Source organism: Salmo trutta, chromosome 31 (assembly GCF_901001165.1).
Source record: "Salmo trutta chromosome 31, fSalTru1.1, whole genome shotgun sequence".
NCBI lineage: Eukaryota > Metazoa > Chordata > Actinopteri > Salmoniformes > Salmonidae > Salmo > Salmo trutta.
The window spans coordinates 4,513,890-4,538,975 of record NC_042987.1 but is presented as its reverse complement, the minus strand read 5'-3'; the positions used below and the strand labels follow the sequence as shown (position 1 = coordinate 4,538,975).

Here is a 25,086-nt window from a genome sequence, read left to right as displayed (position 1 = left end):
GATTAAAATTATTCATTACTAAAGAGACTTATGTTATTACAAGCAAAAACTAAAGGAGGAGGTACCAGTGACTCGCTCAGTACAAAAGTAGTCAGATGTCGCGGATGCTACGCTACAGGACTGTTTTGATAGCACAGACTGAAATATGTTTCGGGATTCATCCAATGGCATTGTGGAGTATACCACCTCAGTCATGGCTCACATAAACACCATAATCCCGGAAACCCTAGACCCTCCAATTCACATACCGCCCCAACAGATCCACAGATGAAGAAATCTTGCAAAGCTCATCACTAAGCTAAGGACCCTGAGACTAAACACCTCCCTCTGCTACTGGTCCTGGACTTCCTGACGTGCCGCCCCCAGGTGGTAAGGGTAGGCAACAACACATCTGTCACACTGATCCTCAACACTGTGGCCCCTCAGGGGTGCGTGCTTAGTCCTGTACTCCCTGTTCACCCACGACTGTGTGGCCAAGTACAACTCCAACACCATCAGTAAGTTTTCTGATGACACAATAGTGGTAGGCCTGATCACCTACAACGATGACACAGCCTATAGGGAGTAGGTCAGAGACCTGACAGTGTGGTGCCAGGTCAACAACCTCTCCCTTAAAGTGAGCAAGACAAAGAAGCTGATCGTGGACAGGCAAAGGAGGGCCGAACAATCCCCCATTCACATCCACTAGGCTGTAGTGGAGCGGGTCGAGAATTTGTAGTTCCTTGATGTCCACATTATCAACAAACTATCATGGTCCAAACACACCAAGACAGTTGTGATGAGGGCCCGACAACACCTTTTCCCCTTCAGGATCCTCAAAAAGTTCTACAGCTGCATCGAGAGCATCCTGACCGGTTTCATCACCGCCTGATGTGGCGACTGCTCGGCATCCGAACATAAGGCGCTACAGAGAGTAGGGCGTAAGGCCCAGTACATCACTTGGGCCAAGCATCCTGCCATCCAGGACATATACACTAGGAAGTCAGAGGAAGGCCCAAAAAATTGTCAAAGACTCCAGTCACCCAAGTCATAGACTGTTCTCTCTACTACCGCACGGCAAACGGTACCAGAGCGCCAAGTCTAGGACCAAAAGGCTCATTAACAGCTTCTACCCCCAAGCCATAAGACTGCTGAACAATTAATCAAATGGCCACCCAGACTTTTTACATTGACCCCCCCCCCCTTTGTTTTTACACAGCTGCTACTCGCTGTTTGTTACTATTGCATTGTCACTTTACTCCTACCTAAATGTACAAATTTCCTCGACTAACCTGTACCCCTGCACTTTGACTCGGTACCGGTATCCTTTGTATATAGCCTCATTATTGTAATTGTATTGTGCTACTTGTTTTTACATTTTTTCCTTTAGTTTATTTAGTAAATATTTTCTTAACTCTATTGTTGTTGGTTAAGGGCTCGTAAGTAAGCATTTCACGCAAGGTCTACCTACACCTGTTGTATTTGATGCATGTGACAAATACAATTTTATTAGATTTTCCGCAAGTTTCACACCATCATATATCGACAACAACCCTGGTTCGTTTCCAGGCTGTGTCGCAGCCGGCCGCGACCGGGAGACCCATGAGGCTGCGCATAATTGGTCCAGCGTTTCCCGGGTTAGGGGAGGGGAGGGTTTGGCCGGCCAGGATGTCCTTATCCCATCACACTCTAGCGACTCCTGTGGCGGGCCGGGCACATACAAGCTGACACAGTCGCCAGGTGTGCGGTGTTTCCTCTGACACATTGGTGCGGCTAGCTTCCGGGTTAAACGGACATTGTGTCAAGAAGCAGTGCAGCTTGGCAGGGTCTTGTTTTGGAGGACGCATGGCTCTCGACCTTCGCCTCTCCCGAGTCCATACAGGAGTTGCAGCGATGGAACAAAACTGTAACTACAAATTGGATACCACAAAATTTGGGAGATAAAGGGGTAAAAAAATTACATTACAAAAATTCAAAAATTCAAAATATCGAAAACACCAAACATATAAAAATCTATGTATAGACTACATGACCAAAAGTAGTGGACACCCTGCTTGTCAAACATCTCATTCCAAAATCATGGGCATTAATATGAAGATGGTCCCCCAATTGCTGCTTCCACACTTATGGGAAGGCTTTCCACTAGATGTTGGAACATTGCTGCTGAGACTTGCTTCCATTCAGCCACAAGAACATCAGTGAGGTCGGACACTGATTTTGGGCGATTAGGCCTGGCTTGCAGTCGGCGTTCCAATTCATACCAAAGGTGTTCGATGGGGTTGATGTTGGGCTCTGTGCAGGCCAGTCAAGTTCTTCCACACAGATCTCAACAAGCAATTTATGTATGGACCTCACTTTGTGAACGGGGGCATTGTCATGCTGAAACAGGAAAAGGCCTTCCCCAAACTGTGCCTCAAAGTTAGAAGTATAGAATCTCCTAGAATGTCATTGTATGCTATAGCATAGTTGGTGCTCTGCATTCGAGCAGGTAACGTTCTCCTGGCATCCGCCAAACCCAGATTCGTCCGTTGGACTGCTAAATGTTGAAGCATGATTCATCACTACAGAGAATGCGTTTCCACTGCTCCAGAGTCAAATGGCGAAGAGCTTTACACCACTTTAGCCGACGCTTAGCAGTGTGCTTGGTGATCTTCGGCTCGTGTGTGGCTGCTCGGCCATGGAAACCCATTTCATAAAGCTCCCGATGAACAGTTGTTGTGCTAACGTGGCTTCCAGAGGCAGTTTGGAATTCAGTAGTGAGTGTTGCAATCGAGGACAGATTACCGGGGTAGCTCTAGCAGGACATAAATTTAACAAACAGATTTGTTGGAAAGGTGGCATCCTATAACAGTGCCACGTTGAAAGTCACTGAGCTCTTCAGTAAGGCCATTTTACTGACAATGTTTGTCTATGGAGATTGCATGGCGGTGTGCTCGATTTTATACACCTGTCAGCAACGTGTGTGTGGCTGAAATAGCCGAATCCACAAATTTGAAGGGGTGTCCACATACCGTTGTATATATAATGTATTATATATCTGCGGTTTACTTATTTCACTCACCTCTACATCATCCTTGCTTTCAAAGTATCAGAATTCATATGACCAATACAGCCTCTTGCACAGTGAAACCTCTTCATTTGAGTAATGAACTAATGGGTTTAAAAAAAAGAAAGGATGATGGTTGATCGGGGTGGATGGGTAGGCGTATAGCACGAACATCTAGCAACCCAAAGGTTGTGTGTTCAATAGGATTTTTTTGTAGAATATAATATGGTTTACTCTGAGACCAGGTTGGCCAAGTGGGTTAGCTGTTCAGCTGTTTCTATCATACACATATTCAGCCTCAGTGGACAATTTCCTCTGCCCCGGGCCTCCTGTGCTCACAACAACACTTAGATCAAGTGAACAGCTATTGTGGCAGCACACTCACTGTGGATCTAGGTCATGCATTCATGGCTTTTTTTCCCTCCCTGTAAAATAATGTCAACATTAATCCAAACTTGATATTCCCATGTGATTTTTGTCTGTGTGTTTGTGTGCGTGTGTGTGTGTGGCTTTGTGTGTTTATACACGTTTTATGTACATTATTAGGCTAGAATAGGTATAATGAGATGAGTGGTGAAAAATAATAAGCCACTGTCTATACTTAGGGTTTGCCTGAAGCTATGCTTACATGAGAGACGGAGAAAGATAGAGGGAGGACGATCAGAGAAGGGAGAAGGGAGGAAGAGGGAGGGGCTGTATGAGTATGATGCAAACGCATCCCCTATTCCACATTGTGACTGGCTTCTGAGGCTGTCTGTCAGTGAGCTCAGCGGCTGACGATGCAGGGAGAGCAGATTATGAAGGGGAGCTCACCAGCGGCATTCTCCTCTCATTGTCTCAATGGCTGCACACGCGTTCCTCTTGCTCTCCTCTGCCTTGCTGTCTGCCCTCAGCCAGCCCACCCTGTCCTCAGATCAAGTGCCTGCACTCCTGGAGAGAAGGTAAATAAATACCCTCTGTGTGTGTGTGTTGGTGTCTGTGTGATGGTGGAGTGGAGGGGGGTGTACGAATCCAGGGATGCTGGTAGGCTGATCTCTTTTGCTCTCCCTGGAACTCTCCCTACCTTTCTCTCTATCTCTCTTGCTATCGCTATGTAAATACACAAGGCATCAAATCTGATACAGATGCTCTAAAAGAGTTGGTGAATCTGTGGCCGGGGACTCTATGGTTATCTGTAATTTTGCGTTAATCAGACATTTCTCATTGATCACACAGCTGTTGTCTGTACAGGACAGCACTCGCTCTCTTTGTCTGACAGAGAGCAGGTAAATGAGGCCAGGACAATGGAGAGGAGAAGAGAGGAGGAACAAAATAGAGAGATGGGATAGAGGAGAGGAAGAACAAAATATAGGGATGGGATGGAGGAGAGGAGGGGAGAAGAGAGGAGGAACAAAATAAAGGGATGGGATGGAGGAGAGGAGGGGAGAAGAGAGGAGGAACAAAATAAAGGGATGGGATAGAGGAGAGGGGGGAGAAGAGAGGAGGAACAAAATAGAGGGATGGGATAGAGGAGAGGAGGAACAAAATAGAGGGATGGGATAGAGGAGAGGAGGAACAAAAGAGGGATGGGATAGAGGAGAGGAGGAACAAAAGAGGGATGGGATAGAGGAGAGGAGGAACAAAATAGAGGGATGGGATGGAGGAGAGGGGGGAGAAGAGAGGAGGAACAAAATAGAGGGATGGGATAGAGGAGAGGAGGAATCGGTGCTGGTCTGTTGGGCTCTGTTTACAGATGCAGAGAAAGAGAGAGTGTGAGAGAGATGGATGGAGAGGGAGAGAGAGAGATCATTGATTGACAAGAAGGATTTTTCATTCTCAGCAACACAAAGTGAGGCAATGTTGAGGCAATGCCTTCCCTGTAGCTCAGTTGGTTGAGCATGGTGTTTGCAACGCCAGGGTTGTGGGTTCGATTCCCACGGGGGGCCAGTACGGGAAAAATAATAATAATTATGAAATGAAATGTGTGCATTCACTACTGTAAGTCGCTCTGGATAAGAGCGTCTGCTAAATGACTAAAATGTAAAATGTTGAGGCTTTATACTTGCTCTATGGGAAAGGTACATAATAACTTTACAGTTGTATTGACTATATAACAATTACAGTCAATACTTTTGGTTGTTATGAGGATTCTAGTGGTTTTCTGTTAATATTCAGAATTCAAAAGCTTGAAACTGCTCTTTCTGCTCTCTGAGCTCACTGACGTGTGAATGTGTTTTCCTTTTCTGCTCACTGAGATGTGAATGTGTTTTCCTTTTCTGCTCACTGACGTGTGAATGTGTTTTCCTTTTCTGCTCTCTGAGCTCACTGACGTGTGAATGTGTTTTCCTTTTCTGCTCTCTGACGTGTGAATGTGTTTTCCTTTTCTGCTCTCTGACGTGTGAATGTGTTCTCCTTTTCTGCTCTCTGAGCTCACTGACGTGTGAATGTGTTTTCCTTTTCTGCTCACTGACATGTGAATGTGTTTTCCTTTTCTGCTCTCTGAGCTCACTGACGTGTGAATGTGTTTTCCTTTTCTGCTCCCTGAGCTCACTGACATGTGAATGTGTTTTCTACAAAATGTAGAATGGTAGCTTTTAGAGTTTCAAGAGGAACGATATTAGCTAGAGATTACATAGGGAAGGGCAAAATCAAATCAACCCTTTATTTAAATGGTATATGGTATACAGAAGCCATGGATTACAGGCAACATCCGTACTGAGCTAAAGGCTAGAGCTGCCACTTTCAAGGAGCAGGACACTAATCCGGATGCTTATAAGATATTCCGCTATGCCCTCAGACAAACCATCAAACAGGCAAAGCGTCAATAGAGGACTAACATTGAATCCTACTATACTGGCTCTGCGCTCGTCGGATGTGGCAGGGCTTGAAAAATATTACGGACTACAAAGGGAAACACAGCCGCAAGCTGCCCAGTGACATGAGCCTACCACACGAGCTAAATGCCTTTTATGCTCGCTTCGAGGCAAGCAACACTGAAGCATGCATGAGAGCACCAGCTGTTCCGGACGACTGTGTGATTACGCTCTCCGTAGCCGATGTGAGCAAGACCTTTAAACAGGTCAACATTCACAAAGCCGCGGGGCCAGATGGATTACCAGGACATGTACTCAAAGCATGCGCAGACCAACTTGCAAGTGTCTTCACTGAAATGTTCAAACTCTCCCTGACTGAATCTGTAATACCTACATGTTTCAAACAGACCACCAATGTCCCTGTGCCGAAGGAGGCAAAGGTAACCTGCCTAAATGATTACTGCCCCGTAGTGCTCACGTTGGTAGCCATGAAGTGCTTTGAAAGGCTGGTCTTGGCTCACATCAACATCATCATGCCGGAAACCCTAGACCCACTCCAATTCGCATACCGCCCCAACAGATCCACAGATGATGCAATCTCTATTGCACTCCACACTGCCCTTTCACACCTGGACAAAAGGAACACCTACGTGAGAATGCTGTTCATTGACTACAGCTCAGCGTTCCACACCATAGTGCCCTTAAAGCTCGTCACTAAGCTAAGGACCCTGGGACTAAACACCTCCCTCTGCAACTGGATCCTGGACTTCCTGACAGCCGCCCCCAGGTGGTAAGGGTAGGCAACAACACTTCTGTCACGCTGAGCCTCTACACTGGGGCCCCTCAGGAGTGCATGCTTAGTCCCCTCCTGTACTCCCTCTTCACCCATGACTGCATGGACAAGCACAACTCCAACACCATCATTAAGTTTGCTGGCGACACAACAACGGTATGCCTGATCACCGACAACGATGAGACAGCCTGTGGGTCAGTGGTCAGAGACCTGGCAGTGTTGTGCCAGAACAACAGCATCTCCCTCAAATGTGAGCAAGACAAAGGAGCTGATCGTGGACTATAGGAAAAGGAGGGCTGAATAGGCCCCCGCTAACATCAATGGAGCTGAAGTGGAGCGGATTGAGAGTTTCAAGTTCCTTGGTTTCAGCATCACCAACAAACTATCATGGTCTAAACACACCAAGACAGTTGTGAAGAGGGCACGAAAACACATTTTTCCCCTCAGGAGACAGAAAAGATTTGGCTTGGGTCTCCAGATCCTCAAAAAGTTCTACAGCTGCACCATCAAGAGTAACTTGACCAGTTGCATCAACGCCTGGTATGGCAGCAGCTCGGCATCTGAAAGTAAGGCCCTACAGAGGGTAGTGCGTACGGCTCAGTACATTGCTGGGGCCAAGCTTCCTGACATCCAGGACCTATATAATAGGCAGTGTCAGAGGAAGGCCCAAAAAATTGTCAAATTCTCCAGTCACCCAAGTCATAGACTGTTCTCTCTGCTACTGCACGGCAAGCGGTACCATGAGCGCCAAGTCTAGGACCAAAAGGCTCCTTAACAGCTTCTACCTACAAGCCATAAGACTGCTGAACAATTAATCAAATAGCCACCCGGACTATTTACATTGTTTTTACACTGTTGCTACTCGCTGTTTATTATCTATGCATAGTCACTTTACAAATTACCTCGACAAACCTGTACCCCATTGACTTGGTACCGGTACCCCCTGTGTATAGCCTTGTTATTGTTCTGTAATTTTCTTGTGTTACTTTTAAAATTTAAAAAAAATGTCACTTTAGTTCATTCAGTAAATATTTTCTTAACTCCATCTTGAACTGCATTGTTGTAAGTAAGCATTTCACAGTAAGGTCTACAGCTGTTGCATTCGGCGCATGTGACGATTTGATTTGAAATTAGATGGGGAGCATGGCTGCACAGATATTTTTAGGTCTCTCCAGAGATGTTAAACCTGGTTCAAGTCCAGGCTCTGGATGGGCCACTCAAGGACAGGTTTTCATCAAGGATCTCTGTACTTTGCTCCGTTCATCTTTGCCTCAAACCTGACTAGTCTCCCAGTCCCTGCCACTGAAAAACATCCCCATAGCATGATGCTGCCACCACCATGCTTCACATTAGGGATGCTAGGTTTTCTCTAGATGTGACGCTTGGCGTTCAGTCCAAAGAGTTCAATCTTTGTTTCATCAGACCAGAGAATCTTGCTTCTCATGGTCTGAGAGTCGTTGGGTGCCGTTTGGCAAACTCCAAGCGGCCTTTTATGTGCCTTTTTACTGAGGTGTGGCTTCGGTTTGGCCACTCTACCATAAAAGCCTGATTGGTGGAATGCTGTAGAGATGGTTGTCCTTCTGGAAGGTTCTCCCATCTCCATAGAGGAACTCTGGAGCTCTGTCAGAGTGACCATCGAGTTCTTGGTCACCTCCCTGACCAAGGCCCTTCTCCCACGACTGCTCAGTTTGGCCAGGCAGCCAGCTCTAGGAAGAGTCTTGGTGGTTCTAAACTACACTGTGTTCTTGGGGACCCTGGACTCCGGACCATAGATTGCCACAGAAGGTTCCGGACTGGGAACCCCCGTTGGAGGCTCCGGACCGCCTACCGTCGCTGCAGGCTCCGGGCCGCTGATCGTTGCTGCAGGCTCTGGGCCGTGGACCGTCTCGGGAGTTTCCGGGCCGTGGACCGTCGCCGGAAGCTCCGGACAGCTCCGGACCGTCGCCGGAAGCTCCGGACAGCTCCGGACCGTCGCCGGAAGCTCCGGACAGCTCCGGACCGTCGCCGGAAGCTCCGGACAGCTCCGGACCGTCGCCGGAAGCTCCGGACAGCTCCGACCGTCGCCGGAAGCTCCGGACAGCTCCGGACCGTCGCCGGAAGCTCCGGACAGCTCCGGACCGTCGCCGGAAGCTCCGGACAGCTCCGGACCGTCGCCGGAAGCTCCGGACAGCTCCGGACCGTCGCCGGAAGCTCCGGACAGCTCCGGACCGTCGCCGGAAGCTCCGGACAGCTCCGGACCGTCGCCGGAAGCTCCGGACAGCTCCGGACCGTCGCCGGAAGCTCCGGACCGGGGACCGTCGCCGGAAGCTCCGGACCGGGGACCGTCGCCGGAAGCTCCGGACCGGGGACCGTCGCCGGAAGCTCCGGACCGGGGACCGTCGCCGGAAGCTCCGGACCGGGGACCGTCGCCGGAAGCTCCGGACCGGGGACCGTCGCCGGAAGCGCCGGACCGGGGACCGTCGCCGGAAGCTCCGGACCGGGGACCGTCGCCGGAAGCTCCGGACCGGGGACCGTCGCCGGAAGCTCCGGACCGGGGACCGTCGCCGGAAGCTCCGGACCGGGGACCGTCGCCGGAAGCTCCGAACCGGGGACCGTCGCCGGAAGCTCCGGACCGGGGACCGTCGCCGGAAGCTCCGGACCGGGGACCGTCGCCTGAATGGCCGGACCGGGAAGGCACACTGGAGGCCTGGTGCGTGGAGCTGGAACAGGTAGCGCCAGACTGGTGACACGCTCTCCAGGGCGAGTGCGAGGAGCAGGCACAGGACGTACCTGACTGGGCAGGCGCACTTCAGGGAGAGTGCGAGGAGCAGGCACAGGACGTGCCTGACTGGGCAGGTGCACTGGAGGCCTAGTACGTGAAACTGGCACAGGTGACGCCAAACTGGTGACACACACTTCAGGACGTACCTGACTGGCACACGCACTTCAGGGAGAATGCGAGGAGCAGGCACAGGACGTACTGGGCTGTGGAGGCGCACTGGAGGTCTGGAGCGTAGAGCTGGCACAATCCGTCCTGGCTGGATGCTCACTTTAGCCCGGCAAGTGCGGGGCGCTGGCACAGGACGCACTGGGCTGTGAATGCGCACTGGAGACACCGTGCGTATCACCGCAAAACATGGTGCCTGACCGGTCACACGCTCCCCACGGTGAGTACGGAGAGTTGGCAAAGGACGTACTGGGCTGTAAAGGCGCACTAGAGACCTGGTGCGCATAGCCGGCCTCATTTGTACCGGAACTTTAACACACTTCTTGGGATGAGTACGGGGAGCTGACTCAGGTGGCATCTGACAGCTAACACGCTCCTCAGGGAAAAAGCCGTACATACTACGCCAAACCAACAGCTCTCTCTCATCACCCCCCTCAACTATCTCACAGTACTCCTCGCTCAGTCTCTCCCAATATTCCTCTTCGCTCTCAGACTCACCCCTCGGCTTCGCCAACCAACCCATGTGCCCCCCCCCAAAAAAAATTGGGGCTGTCTTTGTGGTCGCCAACCCCGGCGTCGCAGATTCACCTCCCTCGCTGCTTCCGCCTGCTTCCATGGCTTCCTGCCATTATTTAATCCCAAGTCCAGGATGTCCTCCACTCCTGGCTTTCCTCCCATGCCCAGGATCCCTGCTCTTCCTGGGCACGCTGCTTGGTCCGTGGGTGGGATATTCTGTCACGTACATTTGTAGAGAAGGGCCCAGGCGCAGCGTGAGTATCGTTCCACATCTTTATTAATATGTGAAACTTAGCAAGACATACTATAAACAAAACAACAAACCGTGACGACAGAGGTGCAACATGCACTAACTCAAAATAATATCCCACAAAAACAGGTGGGAAAAACAACTACTTAAATATGATCCCCAATTAGAGACAACGATGACCAGCTGCCTCTAATTGGGAATCATACAAAAACCCCAACATAGAAATAAATAAACTAGATAAACCCCCCAGTCACTCCCTGACCTACTCTACCATAGAAAATAAGAGCTCTCTATGGTCAGGACGTGACAAATATAAAACATATTTGATTTGTTTAACACTTTTTTGGTTATTACCTCATTCCATATGTGTTTTTCATAGCTTTGATGTCTTCACTATTATTCTACAATGTAGAAAATAGTAAAAAAATAAAGAAAAACCCTTGAATGAGTAGGTGTCCAAACTTTTAACTGGTACTGTGTGGGCTGCAGTAGGCCTATGTGCAAATAGACCATTGCCATATATGGATCTGTGCCATTCACTTAGAAGTATACTGTGGTTACAGCATGAGCGGTCATGAGTAGATGTACTTGTTTTGAGATCACAGCGAGAGCTGCATGTAGCCACGTGTTCACATTTGTTCATGTTCTTTGCTAGTTAGTGAGTTATAGATAATTTGTAGTCAGCAATGGGGAAGTGATTGCTTCCTACAAAAGCACAACACGTGTACATTTCTAGACATCTTTTTTGTGTCTAAAAGGGTATTGTATTTTGAAACAGTTTTGAAAAAGCTAAGTAGCCAATAGCCAGCAGCATAATTTGTCTGATTCTCTGTAATAATGGTATGGAAATAATAATGCAATTTATTTTGTAAAGTGGTTTCTTGTTTCAAATTAAACTTTCAGTCACCTCCTTATCTGAAGGACAAGTGGATCAACGGGTTAATGTCAAGCCCTGCATGTTTGTTTCAGAAGTCTCATGGAATGTAGGCCTACATTGAACACCACACATTGGCTGCTACTGTAGGCTGAATCCATGTTAAAATGTTATGAGACACATTTTCTCCATTGTTTTTGATGGTAGGCCACTCTGGTAGCCCTACATTATGATCAAATAGCCACAGAAGCCTACTTGACCACTGTCTGAAACTGTAACTTAAAGCGGATACATCCACAGTGTTCACAGTAAACACGTACTGGAAGTTCCACATTTTCACAACATTCAAGTTTGCACTCAGAAGACCTAACGTTTGCCCAGTGACAAAACATTTTTGAGGGAACATTGCTGATGGATGGGTTAATGAAATTGTGAGTGTTTACGGTTTCTGTTGGAATCACTTTTATAGACTTTGACACCTTTTGGAAACAGAAGATACTCTACAGGAATGACAGAGTCCATCCAAATCATCTTGACTCCTGGACTCTGTCCACGCAATTTCAAGGCTGCGTTAAGACAATGACTTATCAATGACCCAAGACCAGCTCAGTTAATCCCTACCATTGTGACAATGAGTCGTCATAATGCTGCAGCAAATGTACATTATCCTAGGGACATTGGAAGACACAATGTAAATAACCTAATTTATGTCCCCGTAACTGCCCAGAATGCCTCTGCTGATCCTACAGTTACTGTATGCAGTAATCATGAGCCTTTGAACCAGAGTTATACTGTTACCGGATCACTGAGGTGGTGTGCCCTAGTAGCAAGACCACTTTATGCAGCTCACCCTGCAATATCAGCTCCAATATGAATAACATGCGCAAGTCTACTTCTGATAAGCTTCCCAGTAAATCATTCAAATCAATCAAGAATCACAGAAAAGTGCTAAAAATAGCCCATATTAACATACGCAGCCTGAGAAACAAGGTCCATGAAGTCAATAACTTGCTTGTAACAGATGACATTCATATTCTGACTATCTGTGAAACTCACTTAGATAATACCTTTGATGATACAGTGGTAGCAATACATGGTTATAACATCTACCGAAAAGACAGAAATGCCATCGGAGGCGGCGTTGCGGTCTATATTCAGAACCACATTCCTGTAAAGCTTAGAGACAATCTAATGTTAAATACTGTTGAAGTAATATGGCTACAGGTTCACCTGCCTCACCTAAAGCCCATTCTGGTGGGAAGCTGCTACAGACCACCAAGTGCTAACAGTCAGTATCTGGATAACATGTGTGAAATGCTTGATAATGTATGTGATTTCAACAGAGAAGTATATTTTCTGTGTGATTGAAATATTGACTGGCATTCATCAAGCTGCCCACTCAAGAAGTAACTTCAAACTGTAACCAGCCTGCAATCTGGTTCAGGTTGTCAGTCAACCAACCAGGGTAGTTACAAACAGCACAGGAATGAAATCATCAGCATGTATTGATCACATCTTTACTAATGCTGCAGACATGTGCTTTATAGCAGTATCCAGATCCATCGGATGTAGTGATCACAATATAGTAGCCATATCTAGGAAAACCAAAGTTCCAAAGGCTGGGCCTAATATAGTGTATAAGAGGTCATACAGTAAGTTTTGTAGTGATTCCTATGTTGTTGATGTAAAGAATATTTGCTGGTCTGTGGTGTGTAATGAGGAGCAACCAGACGCTGCACTTGACACATTTATGAAATAGCTTTTTCCAGTTACTAATAATCATGCACCCATTTAAAAGAATGACTGTAAAAACTGTTAAACCTCCTTGGATTGATGAGGAACTGAAAAATGGAATGGTTCAGAGGGATGAGGCAAAAGGTATGGCAAATAAATCTGGCAGCCCAACTGATTGGCAAACGTACTGCAAACTGAGAAATCATGCGACTAAATAAAAATAAAATATACTATGAAACAAAAATAAATTATAGAAAGAATGATAGAAAAAAGCAAACTCCGCTCCATCATTCATTGAATCTGGTGGCTCATTCATCACAAAACCCACTGATATAATATAACTACTTGAATTACTTTTTCATTGGCAAGATTCGCATATTTAGGCATGACATGCCAGAAAAAAAACCATCAAGTATATCTGACCAAATTATGAAATACAAGCATTGTACTTTTGAATTCCATAAAGTGAGTGTGGAAGAGGTGATTTTTCGTTGTTGTTGTCTATTAACAATGACATGCCACCGGGGTCTGACAATCTGGATAATCTGAATTACTGAGGATAATAGCGGACGTTATTGCCACTCCTATTTGTCATATCTTCAATTTAAGCCTACTAGAAAGTGTGGGGGGGGCACCGATCCTGTAGAGGTTAACTTCATCACTACTTGTTTTTGTAAGAAGTGTTGACAAGCTGAAAGTTCTGAGCTGTCTGTTTAAACTACTTGCACATAGCTGGGACACCCATGCATAGCCCACAAGACATGACACCAGAGGTCTCTTCAAAGTCCCCAAGTCAAGAACAGACTATGAGAGGCACACAGTACTACATAGAGCCATGACTACATGGATCTCTATTCCACATCATCAACTGATGCAAGCAGTAGAATCAGATAAAACAAATGTTAAAAATACACCTTATGGATCAGCGGGCACTGTGAAGAGAAACACACAAAGGTACAGACACATGCACACGCATACGTTGTAATATTGTTGTATGGTGTTATTATACATTTTGTATTGTAGATATGTAGGGGTGTAATAATGTTATATGATGTACTGTTTTATCTTTTGTTTTATATGTAACGTAAGTGCTTTAATGTGTTTGGACCCCAGGAAGATTAGCTGCTGCCTTGGCACCAGCTAACGTGGATCCCTAATAAATACAAATGATTAGTTTCCCGTTTATTCTTGGGCTAGCTAGCCTACGGGCAGCGGAGACATCGCATTTGTAAAATTATACATGGTTGCACAGGTTGTAGAGGCAGACATGTAGGTTTATACAACCCCCAACTGTTGCAAACCAAATAGTAGCATGGAAAAATTATCTGTATATGCTTTTCTTCCCACAGGGAGATTAAGTTGATGAATTTCCTGCCCAGGCTTTAGGACAGTGGAAATATTACATTAACACGCATATCAACCAATCAGCATCCAGGATCCAAACAACCCATTTTATATAAATGATCAATTCAAAAGGCACTCGCACATCTAAGCTATCTTTGGTAACAGTTGAAAAAGATGAGAAAAAAGAAGAAACCCACACACTGCTCTTTAATAAGGTTTACGCATCGGCCTCAAGGCCTTCATAAGAGCTTTTGTGAGTTAAAAAAAATAAATAGCACTCTTATGTAGACATAGCTCCACCCACATCCGTTTGAGGGAAAACAAGTGTTACCAAATATAACAATGTAACAATGTGCAACTCTGTTGTTTCCTGAATTCCACAATCATCTCTCGCTGTTCCATAAACTGTATTATATAAATAATACAATTGTGTAACATTGAGGTTATACAAAATTACAATTAAGTGCTTGAAAAAGTCCCTGAAACTCCTTGGATTTGACTTGCCAATGTCTGTATGAACCCTGCTTAAAGGATGTATAGTCCTAGGCCTATGCTGTTGTGTAGGTGGAGTTATGGGTCAATTTGTATATATTCTCATTTATTCCTTTAAATACACATATGGATTTTCTTTCAAACCATTTTGAAATGTTGATCCCAATGCCACACACTGGCCCCATTATTTATAGAAAAACCAATGTATCCCCTGGTTTCTGTCCCTTTGTGTGGGTGCGTTTGTGCTAATTTTTTATTTCCCCTTTATTTAACCAGGTAGGCCAGTTGAGAACAAGTTCTCATTTACAACTGTGACCTGGCCAAGATAAAGCAAAGCAGTGGGACAAAAACAACAACACAGAGTTACACACAAACAAACGTACAGTCAATAACACAAAAGAAAAGAAAAATAGAAAGATCTACGTACAGTGTATATATATATGTAGAAGAGTAGGAAGGACGGGCAATAAATAGGCCATAGAAGCAAAAATAATTACAATTTAGCTTTAGTACTGGAGTGATAGATGTGCAGATGATGAATGTGCAAGTAGAGATACTGGGGTGTAAAAAAGCAAGAGAGTAAGTAATAATATGTGGATGATGTAGTCGGGTGTGCTATTTACAGATTGGCTGTGTACAGGTACAGTAAGTAAGCTGCTCTGACAGCTGATGCTTAAAATTAGAGAGGGAGATATGAGATTTTTGCAATTCGTTCCAGTCATTGGCAGCAGATAACTGGAAGGAAAAACAGCCTAAGTAAGTGTTGGCTTTGGGGATGACCAGTGCAATATACCTGCTGGAGCACGTGCTATGGGTGGGTGTTGCTATGGTGACCAGTGAGCTGAGATAACGTGGGGTTTTACCTAGCAACGACTTATAGATGACCTGGAGCCAGTGGGTTTGGCGACAGATATGTAGTGCGGGCCAGCCAACGAGAGCATACAGGTCACAGTGGTGGGTAGTATATTGGGTTTTGGTGATAAAACGGATGGCACTGTGATAGACTACATCCAATTTGCTGAGTAGAGTGTTGGAGGCTATTTTGTAAATGACTTTGCCGAAGTCAAGGATCGGTAGGATAGTCAGTTTTACGAGGGTATGTTTGGCGGCATGAGTGAAGGAGGCTTTGTTGCGAAATAGGAAGCCGATTCTAGATTTCATTTTGGATTGTAGATGCTTAATGTGAGTCTGGAAGGAGAGTTTACAGTCTAACCAGACACCTAGGTATTTGTACTTGTCCACATATTCTAGGTCAGAACCGTCCAGAATAGTGATGCTAGTCGGGCGGGCAGGTGCGGGCAGCAATCAGTTGAAGAGCATGCACTTAGTTTAACTAGCATTTAAAAGCAGTTGAAGGCCACAGAAGGAGTGTTGTATGGCGTTGAAGCTTGTTTGGAGGTTTGTTAGCACAGTGTCCAAAGAAGGGCCAGATGTATACAGAATGGTGTCGTCTGCGTAGAGGTGGATCAGAGAATCACCAGCAGCAAGAGCGACATCATTGATACATACAGAGAAAAGAGTAATGTACATGTGTGTGTCCATTTGTCTTTGTGAGTATGTGAACACGCGTGTGTACATACGTATGTGTCCCTCTGTCTGTCTGTGAGGTGAGCCAAGGATGGCTTTGATTATATAAAGGGACTGTTCAGCACCCCGGCCCCATGTGACAGGCTCACCATCCCTGTGTTGCTGACCTCGCTAAACTGGCACAGGAACAAACGGCTGGGCTTAGTGTGCACACAGCCCAGCAATTACCTATGCCAGGCCAAGGCTACCTTAACCTGTGTAGCAGCACCAGAGATAACCACCCCAGACCCATCAACTACCCCTGAACAACAGTTACTGTTCCAGCTCACTAGGACTAAGGTTGGTGACCACTGAACCATGTGTGCCTCTCTGGCAGTCTCTTTCTGAATCCCAATCCTATGGCCTTGAGCCAGGTGGACAAACACAAATTGGCAGGTTACTCTCTGATAACAGCAGGTGAGTACAACACAAAAATGCCCCAGACTGGGGTATTAAATGCCCCAGATGGATACTGACCCCAGAGGAAATAATTAAGATCATTTTATCAAAGCTAGCTGATCGGGGTATGATCAAACAGCGTGTCTGTCTGATACCTGTTAGGTAGGTGTTAAGACAGGGAATTCTATCAGTGTTGGCCTATATAAATTAACCCACATCCCAGGCACTGCTCCACAATATAAAGTAGGCCTAATTCAAACCACAGATAAAAGCAAACCAAGCAAGTTCACTCACAATGTTTACTTTACGCTGAGTTGTGAACTAGGTTAAAGACAATGCACCCCGTGAGCAATTCCTCTCACAGACATTGTCATTCAATATTGACGCAAAACCACACATGGCATGTGCTTAAAATAAGGGGAAAACCATTACAGTGAATCTGTATAGAGGTTTTTCTTTATCTAGGCCTATGTTTCATGGAATTGGGTGCCTTAGTGTGGTTCACCAGCCCGATCAGTTCTCAGAGTGAAGGTGTTCCGACTCATAATGGAACCCAATTCCCACACACACACAGATACACGCCACTCCTGTAGCATAACTCTCGTGGCTTATCAGACGTAGAGTGATCAGGTGTGTGTGAGGGGAGAGACAGGGTGGAGGTAGTGTAGATACATTTCCCACCCCTACAGTGGTGGGGTTAGTCATAGTCTCAGTAAGCCCATGATGGTGATTTAGATGGTTAAAGGGACCTGGTTGAGATGAACCACAAGGGATCTAAGCTACTAATGCCACAGACAATCTGCATGGTCAGCCTACACAGGACGATATAAGATGGCCAGCCACAACTATAGGCCACTGCTTGATAGAAAATAAAGTAAGCTTTGTTTTGTATTGGGGAGATTTACCACCAAGCCCATCCATTACCAATGTGTAGCCGCCACCTGCTTGACATCCTTTTGGCGCAGAAAGCTCACCATACATGGGCTATGATGATCTGGTTATGATCAGAAGGTGAACTGTTGAAAGGATAGTATCGTATGTGGACGTAGAACATATGTTGGCCACTGTTAGTATAGCTTGCCTATATAGGCAGACGTGTGCTGTTTTGGAACCTGTTCTGGCAACTCTGAGGAAATGACATGTAGCTGCATCTTTTAACCTTTTCCTCTTCTCTCTACAGCACAGAAGAGGACTATGTTACAGAGGTTCCATACCCAGCTGGGAGAATCAGAGCGGGTAAGCAACAAACCATGTCTCACATTTAACATGACTATGGACCTGATGCAATCAAACCTATTTTAGCCATGTGTATGCAGTATCTTTTTACAAACTACTGTCCACACTTAAAGCTTGAAGAATCAATGTAAAACGTAAATTTAGGGAGTATATTTCTAAGCAAATATATTTGAGCCAAATATTATCTGATTGTTTTATTTGTGTGTGTCAGGTGGTCTTGATGGAATGAGCTTGGAGACTCAGGGTTATGTGCCCACTAAAGAAACCCCATTCAGAAGATTACTGAAGGTAGATCTCTCTCTCCCTCTCCTTCTTCTTGTACACTTTCTGTATAGCTCTCTCTCTCTCTGATCCTGTGCATCTTAGTATCATATCGCCCCCAAGAGGACACTGTTCATTATTTATGCACCCCTCTCCATTCTTTTGTATCAAAATGCGCAAACACCAAACATATCACAGTGTCGGGATAGCATTTTGCTCTGAGGCTTGCAGCCTTGCTGGCTTGGCCGAAGTGGTTATCAGAGAGTCTTAATTAGTGACTAAACTCTAGATCATTTGAACTTCCTCAGCTTTGGGACATTTGTGTATACGGCGGAGGCTAATATATTTACACACATTATATGTGTCCATTACAATCTATACAACAATCAGAATGCATGATTTGAAAACGTGAATAAAACAGTAAATATATAATGCTCCGTACATAGACTGTATACGGTGTGCTACAGTAGAAACAACAACACGATATACAGAAACTATAATGATAATGTAATAAGGCACTTACTTTGATGGGAACGCACACGTCCAAAGTTTTTGTTACTAAGGAAATAAACAATGAAGGCAATGCGGGCGCCAGCTGGAAAATGTGCCAGGGGGAAAAGTTAGTGCAGGTTCTGTTCTGACTGGAGCTGCACAAATGTCTGCATACTTGATCTGGGGAAATACAGGGAAATGCTTGGAAGCAACAGTGAAATTGACTACTTCTACAGTGCATTCAGAAAGTACACAGACCCCTTCCATTTTTCCACATTTTGTTACATTACAGCCTTATACAAAAAAATGTTTAACTCAGAAATCTACACACAATACCCCATAATGACAAAGCGAAAACAGGGTTGTAGAAATGTTTGCAAATGTGGTACCTGTAGTAAATTCAATTGATTGGACATGATTTGGAAAGGCACACACCTGTCTATATAAGGTCCCACATTTGACAGTGCATGTCAGAGCAAAAACCAAGCCATGAGGTAGAAGGAATTGTCCGTAGAGCTGCAAGACAGAATTATGTCGAGGTACAGATCTGGGGAGAGGTGCCAAAAAAGTTATTCAGCATTGAAGGTCCCCAAGAATACAGTGGCCTCCATCATTCTTAAATGGAAGAAGTTTGGAACCACCAAGACTCGCCTGGCCAAACTGAGCAATCAGGGGAGAAAGGCCTTGGTCAAGGAGGTGACCAAGTACCAGATTGTCACTGACATCGGAGTTCCTCTGTTCAGATGGGATAATCTTCCAGAAGGACAACCATCTCTGCAGCACTCCACCAATCAGGCCTTGGTAGAGTGGCCAAACGGAAGCGTCTCCTCAGTAAACGGCAGATGACAGCCAGCTTGGAGTTGGCCAAAAGGCACATCAGACAAGATTCTCTTGTCTGATGAAACCAATATTGAACTATTTCGCCTGAATGCCAAGCATCATGTCTGTAGGAAACCAGGCACCATCTCTAAAGTGAAGCATGGTCGTGGCCGCATCATGCTGTGGCGATTTATTTCAGCGCCAGGTACTGGGAGACTTGTCAGGATCGAGGAAAAGATGAATGGAGCAAATATACAAGAGAGATCCTTGATGAAAACCTGCTCCAGAGCACTCCGGACCTCAGACTTTTTTATTTTTTTATTTCACCTTTATTTAACCATGTAGGCCAGTTGAGAACAAGTTCTCATTTACAACTGCGATCTGGCAGACTGGGGTGACGGTTCACCTTCCAACAGGACAACGACCCATAACACACAGTCAAGACAATGCAAGAGTGGCTTTGGGACAAGTCTCTGAATGTCCTTGAGTGAAATTATTTGAAATTGACAAGTTGAAGCATAGCCGAGATTTAATTAGCAGGCAGCGTGCCTTGGTTTGAGGACAGCGCAGGTTAATTTTTCAATTGCGTAACAATCACATTTTGGAACAGTGAGTGAATTTGTACATCACTCGTATAAATAAACTCATGCTTGTGCGACCGTTAGAGATATATGGAACTCATGGGTGAAACAGTTAAACGCACTGAAGTCGGAGGTCGAACATTTCAAAGTTGTCTTGAACTAGGTTCTAATTGGAGTTCAACTCACGCAATATTGACTTTAACCCTGTAAATACACATCAAATAGCAAACCCACAAGTGGCCACTAGGTTTCGTAATAACAAAATAAAGGCAAATTCCAAACCTTTAAAAGCCTTAAGACCCGGATCAGTGAGAATCGCAGCAATATTTGTACAGGTGTAACAAAAAACCCGGTTGCTGTTTATTTTCTACAAGCTGGACATCCTACTAGTTCTCTGGGATACACTGGAATAGAAACACTCAGGGGTGGGGACGTTGAGAGGAAACTTCTTCAAAGGGAATCTTTCTGGATCCACAAGCCTTAACGAGGAGTTTGACTTAAAACCGTTTTTATAGTTCCAAAATGTTCAAATTATTGTATTTTTTATCCTAATTGGATATTGTGTATATGTATTACTGTAAATATTGATCACATTCCTTGTGTATGGTCATATATTTAGATACAATGAATGTTGATATTTTGAACCTATGTTATATATTTTTACCACCTGTTTCAGGAAGTGATTTCACTGAGTACTGCCCATATATATAGGACCTTCCACCACTACCTGGGATATGGATTTCTGATGAAGACCTAGGGTCCAAACATTGTTATAATGAAATTACCTGGAGCAGCAGTGTGCGGCATTTTCCTTTTTATTTTCCATGAGTTCACCTACAACTCCAACACCTGCAGAAAGTACCTGGACGTGCGTATGTTCTTCATCTTTTGTACTGAAATAAAAGATCCCAGAAATGTTCCATAACCACAAAAAGCTTATTTCTCTCAAATTTTGTGTGCAAATTGGTTTACATCCCTATGAGCTTTTCTCCTTTGCTAAAATAATCCATCCACCTGACAGATGTGGCATATCAAGAAGCTGATTGAACAGCGTGATCATTACACAGGTGCATCTTGTCCTAGGGAAATTAAGGCCAATCTAAAATAGGCAGTTTTGTCACACAACACAACGCCACAGATGTTTAAAGTTGAGGGAGCGTGCAATTGGAGGGCTCACTGCAGGAATGTTCACCAGAGCTGTTGCCATGGAATTTAATGTTAATAGACTCTACCATAAGCCACCTCCATCGTCATTTTAGAGAATTTGGCAGTACGTCCAACCGGCCTCACAACCGCAGACCATTACATTTACATTTTAGTCATTTAGCAGACGCTCTTATCCAGAGCGACTTACAGTAGTGAATGCATACATTTTTTTATTTTTTTCCCCCCGTACTGATCCCCCGTGGGAATTGAACCCACAACCCTGGCGTTGCAAACACCATGCTCTACCAACTGAGCCACACGGGACCACTTGTAACCACGTCAGCGCAGGACCTCCACATCCGGCTTCTTCACCTGCGGTATCATCTGAGACCAGCCACCTGGCCAGCTGATGAAACTGAGGAGTATTTCTGTCTGTAATAAAACCCTTTTGTGGGGAAAAACTTATTCTGATTGGCTGGGCCTTGCTCACCAGTGTGTGGGCCTATGCCCTCCCAGGCCCACTCATAGCTGCCCAGTCATTTGAAATCCGTAGATTAGGGCCTAATTAATTTATTTCAATTGACTGATGAACTGTAACTCAGTAAAATCATTGAAATTGTTGCATGTTGCGTTTATATTTTTGTCCAGTATCGGCTATTAAATTGACCAAAATAAGTTATATTCGTTTAACAATTACTACCTGGATAACAGGATACACAGACAGCCCAATTCTGATATTTTGCCCAATTAAAGACCAATTAGTGAAAAAAATATCTGAATTAGGCTGCCTCTGTAGGCACAGCCAAAGTGTGTGACATTTCCAATCAATGATATAATTGATCAATATCCCTTCCATCCTTCCTCTCTGCAGCTGCATGGCTGGCACCACCTCAACCAGCATGGCCATGGCAAGGGCAAGAGAAAGCTACTCCAATCCCCCATCCACGGGCCCTACTCTCCCTTGAGCGTGGCCTACAATGGCAAGACCTGCATCCTTTTCAAGGCCAAGCGCCTGGCCATCCGCTACCAGAACCACACATTCGTAGACCTGACGGAGAAGACCTTTGGACCCGACGCCCCTGTGGACACCAAGGGTTCCATCTGCACCAAGGAGAAGGCTACGTAAGTACTGTAAATCATGTACTTGAGTTGTATACGATGTGCAACTGACACGTATATTTTATTTATGTATTCATGAAAACGTGGCCATTTAAGATACTGTATATTAAATTATATACGGGTTTCTGGGTGAAATAACATACAATATGCGTTTTTTTCAATGTATTTGATGGCCAAGAAAAAGCAAAAAAAGCTAAAAAGTTACATCTGTTTCAATAGAACTACACACATGAACTACAAATATTTTGACAGCTCGCCGGTCTACAAACTAACTATTTTCTCCATTTAAAAAAAGTACTAGGCTCTGTCGCAGCCGGCCGCGACCGGGAGGCCCATGGGGTGGCGCACAATTGGCCCAGCGTTGTCCGGGTTAGGGAGGGTTTGCCCGGCAAGGATATCCTTGTCTCATCGCGCACTAGCGACTCCTGTGGCGGGCTGGGTGCAGTGCACGCTGACCAGGTCACCAGGTGTACGGTGTTTCCTCCAACACATTGGTGCGGGTTGGATGCGCACTGTGTTAAGAAGCATTGCGGCTAGGTTGGGTTGTGTTTTGGAGGACGCATGGCTCTCGACCTTCGCCTCTCCTGAGTCTGTGCGGGAGTTGTAGCGATGAGACAAGACAGTAACTACTAACAATTGGATACCACGAAATTGGGGAGAAAAAGGGGGTAAAAAAAAAGTACTGGCTGGCAACTTTCAGTAGAAAACCCCACAGCATAATCTAACATAAACACATCAAACGGCTTGTAACTAACAGGTTCTTACCATCCTGCAAGTCCTCAGCTCAAGCAGACACATTGTATGTAGTTATCAAAGAACTTGAATTATATATATTTTTTTACATTCAATTCATGGAGAAGAATATTGTTACAATGAGATGAGCACTGCATCTACCCACTAAAGGCCCTTTTCAATCAACATACTCTGTGTTTGTACACAGGCTCTCGCTAAAGTTTGGAGATGTGGAGGATCTCAGGGGACTTGTTATCAGGCTGCAGATGTCCAACACGTTCTACGAGTCAGCAGGGAAGAACTGGTTCACCTTAGACAGCGTCCACATCCACTACAACTGGACCCATGAAGCTACGTTCAACACCAGCGAGGTGTACGCCCCCGCCACCTCCTCCTACCACTGCCAGCATGTCAGCAGTCAGCACAAATATGACACCCTCCTGGTGCCCAGCTCACACACCGACACCTCAGCTAACTGGCACATCACGTTCACTGACTTCCAGGTGTGGGCCATTTCTATTGACTGATTGATGGATTTATTTAGCTATCTATTTGTTTTACTTTAGCTTGTAATATTCCCTCTTTCCTCTCCTCTCCGCAGATCCAGGCATTCAACGTCATGTCTGATAAGTTTGCGTCTGCCAGCGACTGTGCCAACTTCCTGACCCCAGCCATCCTGATGGGCCTGGTGACCTCTCTGATCCTGCTGTTGGTCCTGGCCTACGCTCTGCACATGGTGGTCCACCTCAAACACATCGACCGCTATGAGGAACACAAAGCTACGGTGTACTTCCCACGCAGGCTGAGCAAAGCTCTAGAGTGCAGAGCCTCACAGCAGTGTGAGTTACCTGACAAGAACTGCCTGTGAGAGATGGAGGAAGAAAGAGTGAGAAGATGAAGAGGGGGGATGCTGCCAAATGCAAGAGTGAGAAAGTATCACCCACACAGTTTTCCACGCTTCCAAATGTTTGTTTACTAGTGACAACTATTTTGACCTGTTGGCTTTTGTCATTTCTCCATATGTAAGATCAACACATTTGACATGTTATCACTTCTAAGCTATCATATTTTTTGGAGCATTAAAACAGTTTTTTTACCATACTTCATTTTTTAAAATTGACCTGAACACACATTAATATCCTACGTAAAGGTTATTGGATGTTAAACCCTCTTGACGGTGGGGTTAGGAAGAGACCAGGGGCCCAGTATGGCCACAGTGTCACCAGGCTTTCACTTGCGCTCCTGATTCAACAGTAAACGACTGCAGCTAACCCTGCCGTCTTCCAAGCCTGCAAAGCGGCCTTCACTATTTGGCATAACTAGACTTTGGTGTGTTGAGTCCCCACTCTCCATCGCTAGCCTTGACACATTGCCAAATTCACTATCTCATCTTCAAGACGAGCACGAGGTATCTTTTTAAGTTGAATTAGATGGTTTAGTACAGTATTTCTAAAGTGGTGTGTGTGAGGATCCACTGGTAGATCACTGACAAATCTTACTGGGTTAAGATTGTACTTGAGCTGGAAACTTGTTTGGAATAACTGGAGGGGATCTCAAGAATTCCAAAGGGCTTTGGTGAGTCATGGAACAAAACCATTTGGGAACCACTGGTCTGGCACCTGGCTTGTGTGAACTGAATTGGTCACTGTGGACCACTGAACCTCTGGGGCGTAGACTTTTGGGACTTACTGTGAAACGGCCTTGAACGGACCAGCAGCCAGTCTGAGGGGTTAGCCTTGCAGGCACCAATGGCTTACTTTCAACACTAAAGACAAAACATTGAAGTAAGCTGCACAAGACTGCCCTTCTGAAGTGAAGCTAAAAGATTTCCCATTACACATGGTGAAGGACAGACTGTGACAATGTGAAGATGAGAAGTACAGTTACAATGTATAAAACAAACAAAAAAAACACTCAAATGTACAGATGTATCTCTCAGCTGTCTTTTTTTACAGTTTAATCAATAAATCCTGTTATGTACAGGAAGGC

At 45.3% G+C, this 25,086-nt stretch overlaps 1 protein-coding gene across 1 annotated transcript; it reads left to right on the top strand.

Annotated features, from left to right (window-relative positions):
* The first annotated feature begins 3,723 nt into the window (after positions 1 to 3,723).
* LOC115169377 (V-type proton ATPase subunit S1-like) lies at positions 3,724 to 25,086 on the top strand. The gene is made up of 6 exons (XM_029724941.1): positions 3,724 to 3,966; positions 17,892 to 17,947; positions 18,159 to 18,235; positions 22,118 to 22,368; positions 23,306 to 23,600; positions 23,699 to 25,086. The coding sequence occupies exons 1-6, from the start codon at positions 3,866 to 3,868 to the stop codon at positions 23,963 to 23,965; spliced, it is 1,047 nt and encodes a 348-aa protein (XP_029580801.1). The 5' UTR covers positions 3,724 to 3,865; the 3' UTR covers positions 23,966 to 25,086.